This window comes from Entelurus aequoreus, linkage group LG11, assembly GCF_033978785.1.
Source record: "Entelurus aequoreus isolate RoL-2023_Sb linkage group LG11, RoL_Eaeq_v1.1, whole genome shotgun sequence".
Classification (NCBI taxonomy): Eukaryota; Metazoa; Chordata; class Actinopteri; order Syngnathiformes; family Syngnathidae; genus Entelurus; species Entelurus aequoreus.
In genome coordinates, this window is record NC_084741.1 from 18,058,774 (window position 1) to 18,075,895 (window position 17,122).

General features: G+C 40.6%; 1 protein-coding gene across 1 annotated transcript in view; it reads right to left on the minus strand.

The window, feature by feature from the left end:
- The window catches only part of si:dkey-22o22.2 (neural-cadherin), a 367,974-nt gene that overhangs the window by 129,722 nt on the left and 221,130 nt on the right, over window positions 1-17,122 (minus strand). Inside the window, exons 11-13 of the mRNA XM_062062641.1 lie at window positions 16,712-16,884; window positions 13,179-13,347; window positions 12,940-13,110 (exon numbers count right to left, since the gene is read on the minus strand). Coding sequence (XP_061918625.1) covers window positions 12,940-13,110; window positions 13,179-13,347; window positions 16,712-16,884 — 513 coding nt within the window. The remainder of the gene's footprint in view (window positions 1-12,939; window positions 13,111-13,178; window positions 13,348-16,711; window positions 16,885-17,122) is intronic.

A 17,122-nucleotide genomic window follows, 5' to 3' on the forward strand; every position in this document is an offset into this window, starting at 1 on the left:
TTGTTTGTGAATGACTGACCATTTCATGGAATCTACTTTTATACCCAATCATGGCACCCACCTGTTCCCAATTTGCCTGTTCACCTGTGGGATGTTCCAAATAAGTGTTTGATGAGCATTCCTCAACTTGATCAGTATTTATTGCCACCTTTCCAACTTCTTTGTCACGTGTTGCTGGCATCAAATTCTAAAGTTAATGATTATTTGAAAAAAAAAAAAAAGTTTATCAGTTTGAACATCAAATATGTTGTCTTTGTAGCATATTCAATTGAATATGGGTTGAAAATGAGTTGCAAATCATTGTATTCCGTTTATATTTACATCTAACACAATTTCCCAACTCATATGGAAACGGGGTTTGTACATATATATATATATTCCTCGCGCACTAATTGACTGAAACAGCACGCACTTGGCGCGATGATGTCATGTTATCGATGGAAAAATGCATTTTTAGACCATATGATTTGCCTGAGCGGCTAGGAGACCCGGAGAGTAACAAGCGGTTGCCTTGTTGCCTTTCCATTAAGAAAAATAAACTAGTTTTTAGTATAAGTTTGCTGGTTTCAAGAAATGTAATGCTGAGTGTATATCATTAAGTCAAGATAATGGCACTAGCATTTACTTAATTTAAGGAAATTTTTGAACATATTGAGAAAAAAGGTCTCTTTTTTTTTCTATCAATAAAAGTGCAGTTGTTATTAGTGAGAATATACTTATTTTAAGGTATTTTTGGGTTCATTGAGGTTAGCTAATTTGACTTGTTTTGGAAAGTCTTGACAAGCCAAATCTTCTTGTTCTATTGGCAGATAATTTTGCTTAGTTCAAGTAAAATAACCCTAATTTTTGTATATCTTTTTCTTGTTTTTGAACACTGACTTTTTGCAGTGCAAACGGCGGCGGTATTAAACATGTTGACGTGACCTCCCAGCAGATATGTTAATAACGCCCAGCGCAGCATTGTGTCACCTCACTTTGCCGTTTCCCTCGTCTCGCTCTGCAAAGTCAACAGATGCCATTTTCACTTTTATGGAAAAACAAGCCCCGTTCCTGCTGACTGGGCCGTGTGTCAGTGCTGATCAGGCAAGAAAAAAACATGCATCGGGAGGCGAGAGGAGAGGAGGGGAGGATGTTCGGCTTCCTGATGCTGCGTTTCAAGCATCATGTCGGAGATAATGTTGTTTTTTTTTTGTTTGTTTTTTTACAACTCATGTCAGGTTCTGCTGAGGCAGCCTAAAACTCCCATCATGCACTTTTACAAAGATGGCGAGGAAAAACATTTGGAGCATTTTCTGTTTATCATGATGATCTTTTCGAAAACTTTGATGTAACCATGCAAGTGTTTTCCTGCAGGACGTGCTTGTGGAGTTGTTCCGCACGCTTCCACACCTCGCCTTTTACAGCTCGTGGAGGTGCCCTGCATGTCTGGAACTCTGCTCCAGGACCGCTTGCTTAAATACTGACTAAATGCACGATGAAAGAAAAACTTTTAATGCGTACCGTGTTGTAAAATACAAACCCCCAAAACCAGTGAAGTTGGCACGTTGTGTAAATGGTAAATAAAAACAGAATACAATGATTTGCAAATCCTTTTCAACTTATATTCAATTAAATAGACTGCAAAGACAAGATATTTAACGTTCGAACTGGAAAACTTTGTTATTTTTTGCAAATATTAGCTCATTTGGAATGTGATGCCTGCAACATGTTTCAAAAAAAGCTGGCACAAGTGGCAAAAAAGACTGAGAAAGTTGAGGAATGCTCAGTAAACACTTTTTTGTTTCAAGCTTGGTCAAAAGGATAGGACTCAGATGCAGAGTAGGGAATACTTCGACAGGCTTTTATTTTGACAGCTTCCTTTCCCCTCCAGAGTCAAGGTAATACAATATCTATATTAACAAAAAACACTAGTCGGCGAAAAAGGTTCCAAAAAATAGGAACAACCGAAAATAACTCAGAAAGGAGAAAAACACAAAAACAAAGACGAACTATAATTGGCGCCGTATATGCTATGAAATTTATTAACACAAAAATGCTCCAACAGGAGGAAGAAACAATGGCTATGAAAAATTGTACACTTATCCAATCTAATAAAGTTTAACAAAAAATGCCACTCAAAAATTTGAGGAAAGAATGAAAGAAAAAAACTGATAACTCACCACTTTGGCTGAATAAACTAAATAACAAAAAATCACTCTGCTGAGGCGAAAAAAAAGAAAACTCAAAATAGCAACGAAGGAATTCAGGATCAAGGAATATAAACACAAGACGAGGCAAGGCAAGGCAAGGCATGGACATGGATGCTAGAGAGGCACGAATACACGAGACAATCTGGCACGGAACAAGGGGAGGGATGGGCTTATAAAACACATGAGGGTAATGGGAACCCTAAACCCTAAACAGGAACTCAAGGAGTCCAAAACTAACAGAAAACACAAGTGACTCGAAAAACTTAGACTATGATCCGGGCAGCGGATCATAACAAATTTAGGGATTTCACCATCTACAGTCTGTAATATCATCAAAAGGTTCAGAGAATCTGGAGAAATCACTGCACGTAAGCGATAAGTAAACAAACAAAGGCTCCTAATTTAGCTGCTGACATATACAGTAACATATTGTGTCATTTTCCATTCTATTATTTTGTCAAAACTCTTAAGGAAATGATTATTAGTCCACTTGTTCATTTACTGTTAATATCTGCTTACTTTCTCTTTTAACATGTTCTATCTACACTTCTGTTAAATGTAATAATCACTAATTCTTCTGTTTGGATGCTTTACATTAGTTTTAGATTATACCACAAATTTGGGTATCAATCCGATACCAAGTAGTTACAGGATCATACATTGGTCATATTCAAAGTCCTCATGTGTCCAGGGACATATTTCCTGACTTTATAAACATAATATACACTACCGTTCAAAAGTTTGGGGTCACCCAAACAATTTTGTGGAATAGCCTTCATTTCTAAGAACAAGAATAGACTGTCGAGTTTCAGATTAAAGTTCTCTTTTTCTGGCCATTTTGAGCGTTTAATTGACCCCACAAATGTGATGCTCCAGAAACTCAATCTGCTCAAAGGAAGGTCAGTTTTGTAGCTTCTGTAACGAGCTAAACTGTTTTCAGACGTGTGAACATGATTGCACAAGGGTTTTCTAATCATCAATTAGACTTCTGAGCCAATGAGCAAACACATTGTACCATTAGAACAAGAATAGTTGCTGGAAATGGGCCTCTATACACCTATGTAGATATTGCACCAAAAACCAGACATTTGCAGCTAGAATAGTCATTTACCACATTAGCAATGTATAGAGTGTATTTCTTTAAAGTTAAAGGCCTACTGAAATGAATTTTTTTTATTTAAACGGGGATAGCAGATCTATTCTATGTGTCATACTTGATCATTTCGCGATATTGCCATATTTTTGCTGAAAGGATTTAGTATAGAACAACGACGATAAAGATTGCAACTTTTGGTATCTGATAAAAAAAAAGGCTTGCCCCTACCGGAAGTAGCGTGACGTAGTCAGTTGAACATATACGCAAAGTTCCCTATTGTTTACAATGATGGCCGCATGAAGTGAGAGAGATTCGGACCGAGAAAGCGACAATTTCCCCATTAATTTGAGCGAGGATGAAAGATTTGTGGATGAGTAAAGTGCAAGTGAAGGACTAGTGGGGAGTTGAAGCTATTCAGATAGGGAAGATGCTGTGAGAGCCGGGGGTGACCTGATATTCAGCTGGGAATGACTACAACAGTAAATAAACACAAGACATATATATACTCTATTAGCCACAACACAACCAGGCTTATATTTAATATGCCACAAATTAATCCTGCATAAAAACACCTGCGTGTTTGTTACGCTAGCTCCTAGCTCCTCTGCTAGCTCCTAGCTCCATAGAACACGCCAATACAATTCAAACACCTGATTAACACACACAATCACTCAGCCCAAAAGACCGTTCACCTAACCCAAGGTTCATAAAGCTTATATATTTTTAAAAAGTTACGTACATACGCAAAAAAAAGTTGTGCACATACGGTCAAGCGATCAAATGTTTAGAAGCCAAAGCTGCATACTCACAGTAGCACGTCTGCGTCTTTGTCATCCAAATCAAAGTAATCCTGGTAAGAGTCTGTGTTGTCCCAGTTCTCTACAGGCGTCTGTGTATCGAAGTCAAAAGTCCTCCTGGTTAGAGTCTCTGTTATCCGAGTTCTTCCATCTTGACTGCATCTTCCGGGAATGTAAACAAAGAAGCGCCGGCTGTGTACTGTTGTTGCTGACTACGTTCGAAAAATACGTCCATTTCGCACCGACAACTTTCTTCTTTGCTTGCTCAGCTTCCTTCTCCATAATGCAATGAACATGATTGGAACAGATTCACGAACACAGATGTCCAGAATACTGTGGAATTATGAAATGAAAACAGAGCTTTTTCGTATTGGCTTCAATGTGGAAGGCATATCCGTGTTCCCCGGGCTACGTCACGCGCATACGGCATCCTCAGAGGCGTTTCGAACCGGAAGTTTAGCGGCAAATTTAAAATGTCACTTTATAAGTTAACCCGGCCGTATTGTCATGTGTTATAATGTTAAGATTTCATCATTGATATATAAACTATCAGACTGCGTGGTCGGTAGTAGTGGGTTTCAGTAGGCCTTTAAGACTAGTTTAAAGTTATCTTCATTGAAAAGTACAGTGCTTTTCCTTCAAAAATAAGTACATTTCAATGTGACCCCAAACTTTTGAACGGGTGTGTACATTTTTTTAAATGAAAGAAGATTTTGTGATGCTAAATAATATTAATGTAATTAAGGTAGTATCGACTAGATACGTTCCTGTACTTGGTATCATTACAGTGGCTGTCAGGTGTAGATCCACCAATGGCGTTTGTTTACATTGTGACGCCGGTGAGCTACGGTGTGTAGTGAAGCATGTTTAGCTATTCCTGGTCCTGCAGGGATGATACTTGTAGGAAACTTACTTTATTTGTCGCCACGGAGACGAGGATTAGTGATTTAGAAGTAGCTACAACACTGCCGACTGTGAATGGACTTTAGCTAGCCATGTCTTAAAGCACCTCTTCCTGAGGGCGTTTCAGTGTTATAACTTCACCTTTATTGTTAGTTTTTAAGCCAAAATGCGTACATTCTCCCTTTTCTGTCTACACACTGTGTCTGCTTGTAAGTATTCTGTGATTGTGCGCTGCCGAACATGCTGCTCTGCTCATAAACCAGCAATGACACGACGTGACGACGACGGGGGTATTTTTAGAGGCGGTATAGTACCGAATATGCATACCTGCCAACCCTCCCGTTTTTAGCGGGAGAATCCCGGTATTCAGCGCCTCTCCCCACAATCTCCCGGCAGAGATTTTCCTCCGACAAACTCCCGGTATTCAGCCGGAGCTGTAGGCCACGCCCCCTCCAGCTCAATGCGGACCTGAGTGGCGACAGCCGTTCTCACGTCCGCTTTCCCACAAATAAACAGCTTGCCTGCCCAATGACGTCATAACATCTACGGCTTTTAGAGAGTAGAGTGCACAACAAGGAGAGAGAGTTCTTGGTTTCTTATGTGGGTTTATTGTTAGGCAGTTTCATTAACGTCCTCCCAGCGCGGTAACAACACACAACAACAGCAGTCACGTTTAGTCTACCGTAAAGCAGTTCGTCTGCAGTAAACAGCAATGTTGTGACACTCTTAAACAGGACAATACTGCCATCTATTGGATAGCCTGCAGAACACTGAAATTCAAGTATTTTATTTATATGTATAATAGAATTAAATTTAAAAAAAATAATAATAAAAAATAAAAATAAAAAATATATATAGCTAGAATTCACTTAAAGTCAAGTATTTCATACATATATATATATATATATCAGGGGTGTCAAACTCATTTTAGATCGGGGGGAAAAATCTACTCCCAGGTGGGCCGGACAGGTAAAATCACGGCACGATAACTTAAAAATAAAGACAAATTCAGATTGTTTTCTTTGTTTAAAAATAGAACAAGAAAATTCTGAAAATGTACAAATCATAATGTTTTTTTTTTTTTTTTTACACTTACATGTTGCGGTTAATAGTATTCTATCTTTATTTGTCGTTATTTATATTTTCTGAATACATTATGTGATAATGTTCATCAGTCAACTCATTGGTGTTAATTTTCAATCTATTACGATAAAAAAATTATATCAAAATCAAATTACAGGATGTCATTCATGTAAGTTTGCTCATTTTCCTTAACTGGTGCACTAACATCATGTGGTTTATTTTTTTTTTTTTACATATGTAGCATAATCTACAAAGATGCAAATAATTGCTATTGTGACATCTAGTGGACACATTTAGAACAGCAGTTTCTTTCATTAAAACATTTTGGTTCATTTTTATACTTAGCAAACTCATCCCGTGGGCCGGATAAAACCTGTCCGCGGGCCTGATCCGGCCCACGGGCCGTACGTTTGACACCCCTGATATATATATATATATATATATATATATATATGAAATACTTGATTTGGTGAATTCTAGCTGTAAATATACTCTCTTCTTAACCACGCCCCCCGCCCCAAACACGGCTCCAGCGGGCCAGCTCTAATGTTAATTTGATATTGCCTCAAGGGCCAAATGAAATTACACGGTGGGCCAAATTTGGCCCGCGGGCCAGAGTTTGACACCCATGCTGTACACTGTTTGTTTGTCTAATCTTGAACGGGTTTGTGCTGAAAACAAAGTTCCGTTGTACTTGTGCAATGACAATAAAGCCCTATCTGATGTGATCTGAACCCTACTACAGACTACATTGTTATAATGGAAATATTTGATTGTGTCATCCATAATAAGGGTCTTAATGTAGGGTGATAAATGCTGGAAGAAGACTAAATGAATTCATGTCCCAGAAAGATTTCAATCTGGCTGTTAAATAGTTAATGAGGCGCTCTCCTAATCTGACGAGGACGACTTGTGACGCGACGCTTATCAAAACACATATTTGCACACATCACAAACAAACACGCACTCGCGGGAGCCGCGGGCAAATATTGCATCAGCCTTCAGAGCTTTCCCCGGGATGACGAGGATGCGGCGTGACGGCCGGCAGCCGACTGACAAAATTCACCTGATCCCGACAGAAGGTTTTGGCGGCGGCGGCGGCGAGCGGCAAAGTGGACGCGACGGGCGACGGGAGGAAGGAAACCGGAGTGTAAAGTCGAGTGTGTCGTCGTCCTGTGTCACACAAAACAAATGCGAGGGAGGACACGCTGAGGGACAGCTGAGAACATTCCCGGGTGTGAGCGCCGCTGATGAATATTAATGAGTCTTAGCAACAGCTGCGCGAGTAAGAGAATGGAGCAGAAGAGGCGCACCACCGGTACCAGTTAGCGAAAATAAAGACTGTGGCTGTGTCTTTTAGTACACTTCAATACTATGTAGACTGCGTACTTGGTTCCCGAGGGCCTACATTTTGTGTAGTGCTGTTCCGTATCCCTAATTACCGTATTTTCCAGACCACACTGCAAAAACTGAAATCTAAGTAAGATGAAATATCTCAAATAAGCAGAGGTGGGACCAAGTCATTGCTTTGCAAGTCACAAGTAAGTCTCAAGTCTTTGCCCTCAAGTCTCGAGTCAAGTCCCGAGTCAAGACAGGCAAGTCCCGAGTCAAGTCCAAAGTCAAGACTGGAAAGTCTCAAGTCAAGTCCCAAGTCCTGCATTTTGAATTTCGAGTCCTTTCAAGTCCTTTTAACCACAGACTAATATATTTACACAGATCGTGTATGCTTTTAAAACGCTGTATTTATTTATTAAAAAACAAGTGCATTTGAAATTGCAGGAAAAAAAATAGTGCTGACATTGCACTTCATAATAGCACTATTATCCAGTCATTTTAAACATTTAACTCATTCCTTTACAGAATAAACACATTTGTAAAAACAAGTGCAACCGTACTTATTTGCACAAAAGTGTTAACATTGTATTTCCATGGCATATTGCATTGTAACTAGTTCCACAGCAGTTTCTATCCTGTTCTTACCTTATCTCATTGATCTCATCTCATACTGTATGCGTGTTGATGTGTGCATGCGTACATATGAAAAACATAACAAAAACAATGAACAGAGTTGTACTTTTTAGATGTCAGGGCCCTATGCAATATGTACACATATTCTTAAGATAGTATACATTTTACTGACCTTTATTTGACTATGTTTGTTTTTGTAGGTGGCTAAAATATGCGGTGCTGCTGATCGCCGTCTAACGTTACGTTACTGTGTGTGATACATTGACTAACGTAACGTTATGTGTAGGTACCTCATGCAGCCCTGCTTAAAAAAAATTACTTGACAAAAAGTATGAATAAGGTAGCGAACTGCAGTGGACGCAACATATTGCCGTGTTTGCAATGACGTTATAACCATAGACATCTTATAAGTAGACGCAGCATTGGCTGCTGTGACACGAGCAATTTGGCCGCCATCTTGAAGTGGTGATGAGGAGCCGGCGAGCAGCCTAAACTGACAGTTGACAGGTAGAAAACAAAGATGGTGTTCAGCGTTTTCCTACTCAAATGAGCGGACTGTTGAAAATAGGAATCGGGTGATTACTTTTCACAAGTAAGATTTAACATTAATGTACTACTGGTTGTATTTTATGAAAATAATATTACCACAGAGTTGAGAAGGAGCAAAGATCTTATATATGTATGTGAAAATCACAAAAAAATCTTCTGGGGGAGGATGACGCCCCCTACATAATAGGCCATTTATTGTCAGTGCGCCTTATAATCCGATGCGCCATATGGTCCGGAAAATATGGTATCTCTTTCCTGCCACAAGTAACTTTTGTGACTTTGGACTAAATCGCAAACTAGATAATATTTTGGAGAAGCCGCCTGTCCGGCAAGGCGAAGTATGATTCATTTGAGGACCAGAAATAAACAATTAGAGTGAAATGCTCAAATATGTTTTTGCAAACATTCTAATTTGGATTGTTTTCCCTGGCTGTAGTGACCTGGCGATCCTGGTATGATGGACAAACCTGTATGTACCTTTCAGCATTAATGGTGCCTTCACAGATGTGTAAGTTACCCATGTCTTGGGCACTAATACACCCCCATACCATCACACATGCTGGCTTTAACACTTTGCGCCTACAACAATCCGGATGGTTCTTTTCCTCTTTGGTCCGGAGGACACGACATCTACGATTTACCCCACAAAATTGGAATGTGGACTCGTCAGACCACAGAACACTTTTCCACTTTGCATCAGTCCATCTTAGATGAGCTCGGGCCCAGCGAAGCCGGCGGCGTTTCTGGGTGTTGTTGATAAATGGCTTTGGCTTTGCATAGTAGAGTTTTAACTCGCACTTACAGATGTAGCGACGAACTGTAGTTACTGACAGTGGTTTTCTGAAGTGTTCCTGAGCCCATGTGGTGATATCCTTTACACACTGTTGTCGCTTTTTGATGCAGTACCGCCTGAGAGATCGAAGGTCCGTAATATTATCGCTTACGTGCAGTGATTTCTCCAGATTCTCTGAACCCTTTGATGATATCACGGACCATAAATAAAATCCCTAATTTCCAATAGCTCGTTAAGAAATGTCGTCCTTAAACTGTTTGACAATTTGCTCACGCATTTGTTGACAAAGTGGTGACCCTCGCCCCATCCTTGTTTGTGAATGACTGAGCATTTCACGGAAGCTGCTTTTATACCCAATCATGGCACCCACCTGTTCCCAATTAGCCTGTTCACCTGTGGGATGTTCCAAATAAGTGTTTGATGAGCATTCCTCAACTATATCAGTGTTTTTGCCACTTGTGCCAGCTTTTTTGAAACATGTTTGCAGGAATCAAATTCCAAATGAGCTAATATTTGCAAAAATTAACAAAGTTTTCTACAAACCCCGTTTCCATATGAGTTGGGAAATTGTGTTAGATGTAAATATAAACGGCATACAATGATTTGCAAATCCTTTTCAACCCATATTCAGTTGAATATGCTACAAAGACAACATATTTGATGTTCAAACTGATAAACATTTTTTTTTTTGCAAATAATCATTAACTTTAGAATTTGATGCCAGCAACACGTGACAAAGAAGTTGGAAAGGTGGCAATAAATACTGATAAAGTTGAGGAATGCTCATTAAACACTTATTTGGAACATCCCACAGGTGAAGAGGCAAATTGGGAACAGGTGGGTGCCATGATTGGGTATAAAAGTAGATTCCATGAAATGCTCAGTCATTCACAAACAAGGATGGGGCGAGGGTCACCACTTTGTCAACAAATGCGTGAGCAAATTGTTGAAAAGTTTAAGAAAAACCTTTCTCAACCAGCTATTGCAAGGAATTTAGGGATTTCACCATCTACACTCCGTAATATCATCAAAGGGTTCAGAGAATCTGGAGAAATCACTGCACGTAAGCAGCTAAGCCCGTGACCTTCGATCCCTCAGGCGGTACTGCATCAACAAGCGACATCAGTGTGTAAAGGATATCACTACATGGGCTCAGGAACACTTCAGAAACCCACTGTCAGTAACTACAGTTGGTCGCTACATCTGTAAGTGCAAGTTAAAACTCTCCTATGCAAGGCGAAAACCGTTTATCAACAACACCCAGAAACACCGTCGGCTTCGCTCGGCCTGAGCTCATCTAAGATGGACTGATGCAAAGTGGAAAAGTGTTCTGTGGTCTGACGCGTCCACATTTCAAATTGTTTTTGGAAACAATCCGGATGGTTCTTTTCCTCTTTGGTCGGGGGACACGACGTCCGTGTCCTCCGGACCAAAGAGGAAAAGAACCATCCGGATTGTTATAGGCGCAAAGTTGAAAAGCCAGCATCTGTGATGGTATGGGGGTGTATTAGTGCCCAAGGCATGGGTAACTTACACATCTGTAAAGGCACCATTAATGCTGAAAGGTACATACAGGTTTTGGAGCAACATATGTTGCCATTCAAGCAACGTTACCATGGACGCCCCTGCTTATTTCAGCAAGACAATGCCAAGTCACGTGTTACATCAACGTGGCTTCATAGTAAAAGAGTGCGGGTACTAGACTGGCCTGCCTGTAGTCCAGACCTGTCTCCCATTGAAAATGTGTGGCGCATTATGAAGCCTAAAATAGCACAACGGAGACCCCCGGACTGTTGAACAACTTAAGTTGTACATCAAGCAAGAATGGGAAAGAATTCCACCTGAGAAGCTTCAAAAATGTGTCTCCTCAGTTCCCAAACCTTTACTGAGTGTTGTTAAAAGGAAAGGCCATGTAACACAGTGGTGAACATGCCCTTTCCCAACTACTTTGGCACGTGTTGCAGCCATGAAATTCTAAGTTAATTATTATTTGCAAAAAAAAAATAAAGTTTATGAGTTTGAACATCAAATATCTTGTCTTTGTAGTGCATTCAATTGAATATGGGTTGAAAAGAATTTGCAAATCATTGTATTCTATTTTTATTTACCATTTACACAGGCCTGGCCCTAACCAATCTGGCGCCCCCTCCCACATCGACAGTGAAGTGTATATACTCACAAGAAACCGAATAGCTTTGTCTTTGACCTTTTTTTTTACTTAAAGAAAGCAAATTAACATATTATATGAGAATTTATGTTATGATTATCTTTAACCGAATCACAGCAGTGCTCAAATTAAAAAACAGCATTCCTCTCATGTGATATTGCTTAATTAACATTAATGATGTGCACTTTAACAACTATAGGCTTACAACTATACCTAATATATAAAGGAGTGGAAACGTGACTATTACCTGCAGGGCAAACATTAGCTAACCAGAAGGCAATAGCAATGTAAACAAAAAACACCTGCTTAAAAGATCCAATACAAATGTCCCTGAGGAATGTAAGGTGGGAGTACTGTAATTACCTAACGTTACATTATTATTTTCCATAACAATTTAGCCCCCTCCACAATATTAACCCGACGTTAAAACAGAACTAGCTATTTATTGATTAGGAATTGCCGAATCATGTAACACTAGCTTAATGCTAAAAAGCCAGGTTACTATCACATTCTGTAACAGACAAATAATTTCATGTAGGCTAACGTTACCTACCTGCTACCTCTGTCTTTTTCTCGTTTCTCCTCCTCTTCTTTTCTATTTTTTCTTCCCTGGGCACCTGACAGTTTTGGCCGTTTTGACATCTTGTGTTGATTTTTTTGATGTGGTGACGTCCAAAAAAAGTCATGATACGGGAAGGGAGGGGGCGCACCGTGCGGGGGAGGGGGGGCGTAATGTTGTAACAAATAATATTTCTATTAAATAGGCTTTACTTTGCATTTTAATTAACGTGGGATTATTTTTTGTATTTAGAAATAATAGTACCAACTTTTTTTTTTTTCTCCAACATTTGTGGCACTGGCGTGGCGCCCCCTGATGGACGGCGCCCTTAGCATTTGCCTATACGGCCTAAGCCACGGGCCGGCCCTGCATTTACACAAAGTGACAACTTCACTGGTTTTGTAAAACACTTATATCATGATACAGTTTCCAGCCATATTGTTCAGCCCGAGTAGCAATACATTTTAATATGTAGCTTTCCCCGCAACGAAAGGTTAAAAGTTAAAGTTAAAGTACCAATGATTGTCACACACACATACTAGGTGTGGCGAAATTATTCTCTGCATTTGACCCATCACCCTTGATCACCCCCTGGGAGGTGAGGGGAGCAGTGAGCAGCAGCGGTGGCCGCGCCCGGGAATAGATTTTTGTGATTTAACCCCAAATTCCAACCCTTGATGCTGAGTGCCAAGCAGGGAGGTAATGGGTCCCATTTAAATGGTCTTTGGTATGACTATTAAAACCTACCGATCTCAGGGCGGACACTCTAACCACTACGCCACAGAGTAGATAAAGTGAAAAGCGTAACAGTTGCTAATGATTAGCGAGCACTCACACTGGTAGCGGCTGTTCTCAAACTTGGGGTCGTTGTCGTTCTGGTCGGCGATGAGGACAGTAATCTGACAGATGCCAATGAGCGGCTCCTCAGCTTGGTCCGTGGCCGTCACGGACAGCGTGAACTCTCTCTGCCGCTCTCGATCGAAGCTCACGGTTGACGTGATGACGCCTGGCAGACGGCGGCACGTTAGCGAGGGATGCTTGTGGCCGGCGCCCGAAGCGGGCTCCAGAACCTACCCGTGTCGGCGTCGATGTCAAAACCAACGGAGACCGCGTCTCTGTGCATGATGCCATATTTGACCTCTCCGTTCACCCCCATGTCGGCGTCGTGGGCCTGGACCTTCAGCACAAACGTCCCGGGGGGCTGGTTCTCTAGGACTGCAGCGTTCAGACTGTAGTTCTGACACTGTGACCACAAATAAACAAAACCATTAGATATCTGAGGCGTTAAACTGAAAGGGAACCTTTAAGGGGAACTGCACTTTTTTTTTTGGAATTTTTCCTATCGTTCACCATCATTATGAGAATCATGATCTTTTTTTAAGTTTAGTTTAGTTTTTATTTGAAGGGACAATGCACAGAAACATTAAGCACAAAGACAGATATGTTCTGTACCAGATTATAGCTAAATAGCTACTTTCCCTCTGCAGTCCCTGGCTACCTAAATTAAAGGGATACAAAAATCATGCAATAAAATGATGACAATAAAATCATACTATAGCAGGGGTCGGCAACCCAAAATGTTGAAAGAGCCATATTGGACCAAAAATACAAAAACAAATCTGTCTGGAGCCGCAAAAAAGTAAAAGCCATATTACATGTGTCATGAGATATAAATGTAATTAAGAGGACTTAAAGGAAACTAAATGACCTCAAATATAGCTACAAATGAGGCATAATGATGCAATATGTACATATAGCTAGCCTAAATAGCATGTTAGCATCGATTAGCTTGCAGTCATGCAGTGACCAAATATGTCTGATTAAGCAGTCCACACAAGTCAATAACATCAACAAAACTCACCTTTGTGCACTCATGTACAACGTTGAAAGTGTGGTGGACAAAATGAGACAGAAAAAGAAGTGGCATAAAACACGTCCTAGAAAGTCGGAGAAAGTTATGCATGTAAACAGACTATACGGTGAGTTCAAGGACCGCCAAAATAAGTAGGACAAAACGGCGCTCGCCAAATACTCGGATCAGTGAGGCATGTTTAATATAAACAGTGTGATTTATAACATGTGTCATGTTTGTCCTCCTACAGAAACCATACTAAAACAAAACAAAAAAAATTTTTCCCATCATCTTTTTCCATTCTTCATACATTTTTGAAAAATCTCCATAGAGCCACTAGGGCGGCGCTAAAGAGCCGCATGCGGCTCTAGAGCCGCGGGTTGCCGACCCCCGTACTATAGCATGTAATCAAATTAAGAAAAGTCATAAAATGCCCTTTCATGGACACATACTTAATATACAATACAACCACACCTCCTTTACATCATCACACTCTTGTTCACATCTGTCATCATTTGTAAAAACAACCATGATTTTAACAGACACACCTCACAATTTACAACAAAAATGCTCTCATGGATAAATATAATACACATTAAGTTGATGTGTCAAACATAGTGCCCACCTTATTGACCGTGTGAGCAGCTTTGATTGCTCCAAAGCCACTTTTTTAACTTCAATTGTGAATGAAGAGGAATCTGTTAAGACTTTTCAAGTTTGCTATGAGGTCGTTCCATTCCTTTATCGCTTTATATGAAATAGGCTGATTGTGCAAAATATGTTTGACATCTGGGTACGCTACACTGCCCCCTGGTGGAGGCTCGTGTGTTTCTAGTTGTCACAGCAGATGTAAACTGGACAAAGTGCTTAAGTGGCGCTGGTGCAGTGTTATTTAGGATTCGATGGGCCATTCGTATTGATGCTAACCTTTGAATGTTAGCTAAATTGAACAATCTATATTTTTGGAGAACTAAACAGTGGTGTTGTGGTTTTCGGTCAAGGATTTTGAGCGATTGTTTGTGCAAAGTTTCCAATGGCCTCTGTGTCATTTTGCTTGCCTGCGACCAACGTGTTATACAATAATAAACACGAGACATACTCATTGCATTAAAATAAGTTTGAGCTGCCTCCAGTGTTAATGAATTGCTGATACATTTGAACATTTTTATGTTGTATTTAAGACTCTTTGAAGACTTTTTGGAGGGTGATAAAAAAAATGTTCGAAAGATGCGGCTAGTAGGAGTCACTGTTGTAGCCTTCAAAGAAAATGTAACATGTACAATATTTACTGTATTTTGGTCATTTTAATGATAACATCCTCCGCGTTTCCATAGCAGCGCACGTCCGACTTCTGGCAACAAATGTGTGTTCCTACTTCCGTAAACAAACACGAGTGTGTTCTAATCATGGCAGACTTGGTAACAGACAATGAAGACTACTGTTTCAAATGAAATCTTTTTGAAGCCGAATATACTGAGGATGAACTGCTGCTTGTAGAAGCCAGTAAGTGAGGTGAAAGTGCCTTTGATGATATAAATGTGGAATTTGAAGCCAAGTTATTTCGACATAAATGGAGTGCTTACCCGAATAAACCAGAAAAAAAACTGTTCCCGGCCAGCCATTGAGTGAGTCACTTTAATATTGTTCATGCTACACGCAGCACGTCATGCGTGTTACTACAAGTACAGTACACACGCTGTCTGGTTAGCTGTGTACAAAAATATAACTTGAAATGTGGGCTAATACTTTACAGATACTGTAATATGATTGTTCATGTTTTTCACTCAGTACAGATTGGTGTCCTATCGCATTGCGTCTTGCAATACAAACTGAAACGCGTTTCGTGTTGACGTAGAAGCTAGCTTATCTCTTTCCGTAGTCAGCTTTTAGCGGGGGGTGTATATTGTAGCGTCCCGGAAGAGTTAGTGCTGCAAGGGGTTCTGGGTATTTGTTCTGTTGTGTTTATGTTGTGTTACGGTGCGGATGTTCTCCCGAAACGTGTTTGTCATTCTTGTTTGGTGTGGGTTCACAGTGTGGTGCATATTTGTAACAGTGTTAAAGTTGTTTATACGTCCACCCTCAGTGTGACCTGTATGGCTGTTGACCAAGTATGCATTGCATTCACTTGTGTGAAAAGCCCGTAGATATTATGTGATTGGGCCGGCACGCAAAGGCAGTGCCTTTAAGGCATGCCCCCAATATTGTTGTCTGGGTGGAAATCGGGAAAAATTTGGGAGAATGGCTGGCCCGGGAGAGGCACTGAAATTCGGGTGTCTCCCGGGAAAATCGGGAGGGTTGGTAAGTATGACTGTACTTCTCCCTAACGTCCGTGTACAACTCAGTACAGCTGCGTTTTAAAAAGTCATACATTTTACTTTTTGAAACCGATACCGATAATTTTCGATATTACATTTTAAGGCATTTATCGGCCGATAACATCGGCAGCCCGATATTATCGGACATCTCTAGTGAGTACGCTAGAAAACGAGTTCCTCAGTGTTCACTCTTACAAAAACGTCGCTACAGCTTGGTTATTATACAGGTTATGGAACGTAAATGAAGTATTGTTGACAGTTTTTGAATGCATTTTTAAAGTGATTTAAAGGTAGAATTGATTTCTCCCATTAGCTGCACTACTAGCCACTAAGAATGAGCAAATTTTGACATGTTAGCATGCAAAAAAAAACCAACAGGAAGAATAGGCACAATTCCAAAAAAAAGTGCAGTTCCCCTTTAAGTGGTCAAACCGGATCACCTCCTGGAAGACGGGCTTGTTGTTGTTGATGTCGTTGATCCCCACGATGACCTGGGCCGAGCTGCTGAGCGGGTACGGACCGCCGGATGCGTTATCGTCGGTGGCTGTGATGGTAAGGACATACTGAGGACCTCTCAGTCTGGGAGGAGGACTCCGACGTAGCTTAATGATGCCTGAACACACAAGTAGACACTCGGTAAAGCAGAAAGTATCATGGATGTTCTCCAACTGGACTGTCCAAAGTGTGGCCAAGGGGTCACTGAAGGCCCACAGCTCGTGTTTTCTTAGCCCGGGTGTCAGCAACCCGCAGCTCTTTAGCTCCGTCCTAGTGGTTCCCTGGAGCTTTTTCAAAAATGTATGAAAATGGAAAAAGATGGGGGGGAAAATATATTTTTTTGTTTTAATTTGGTT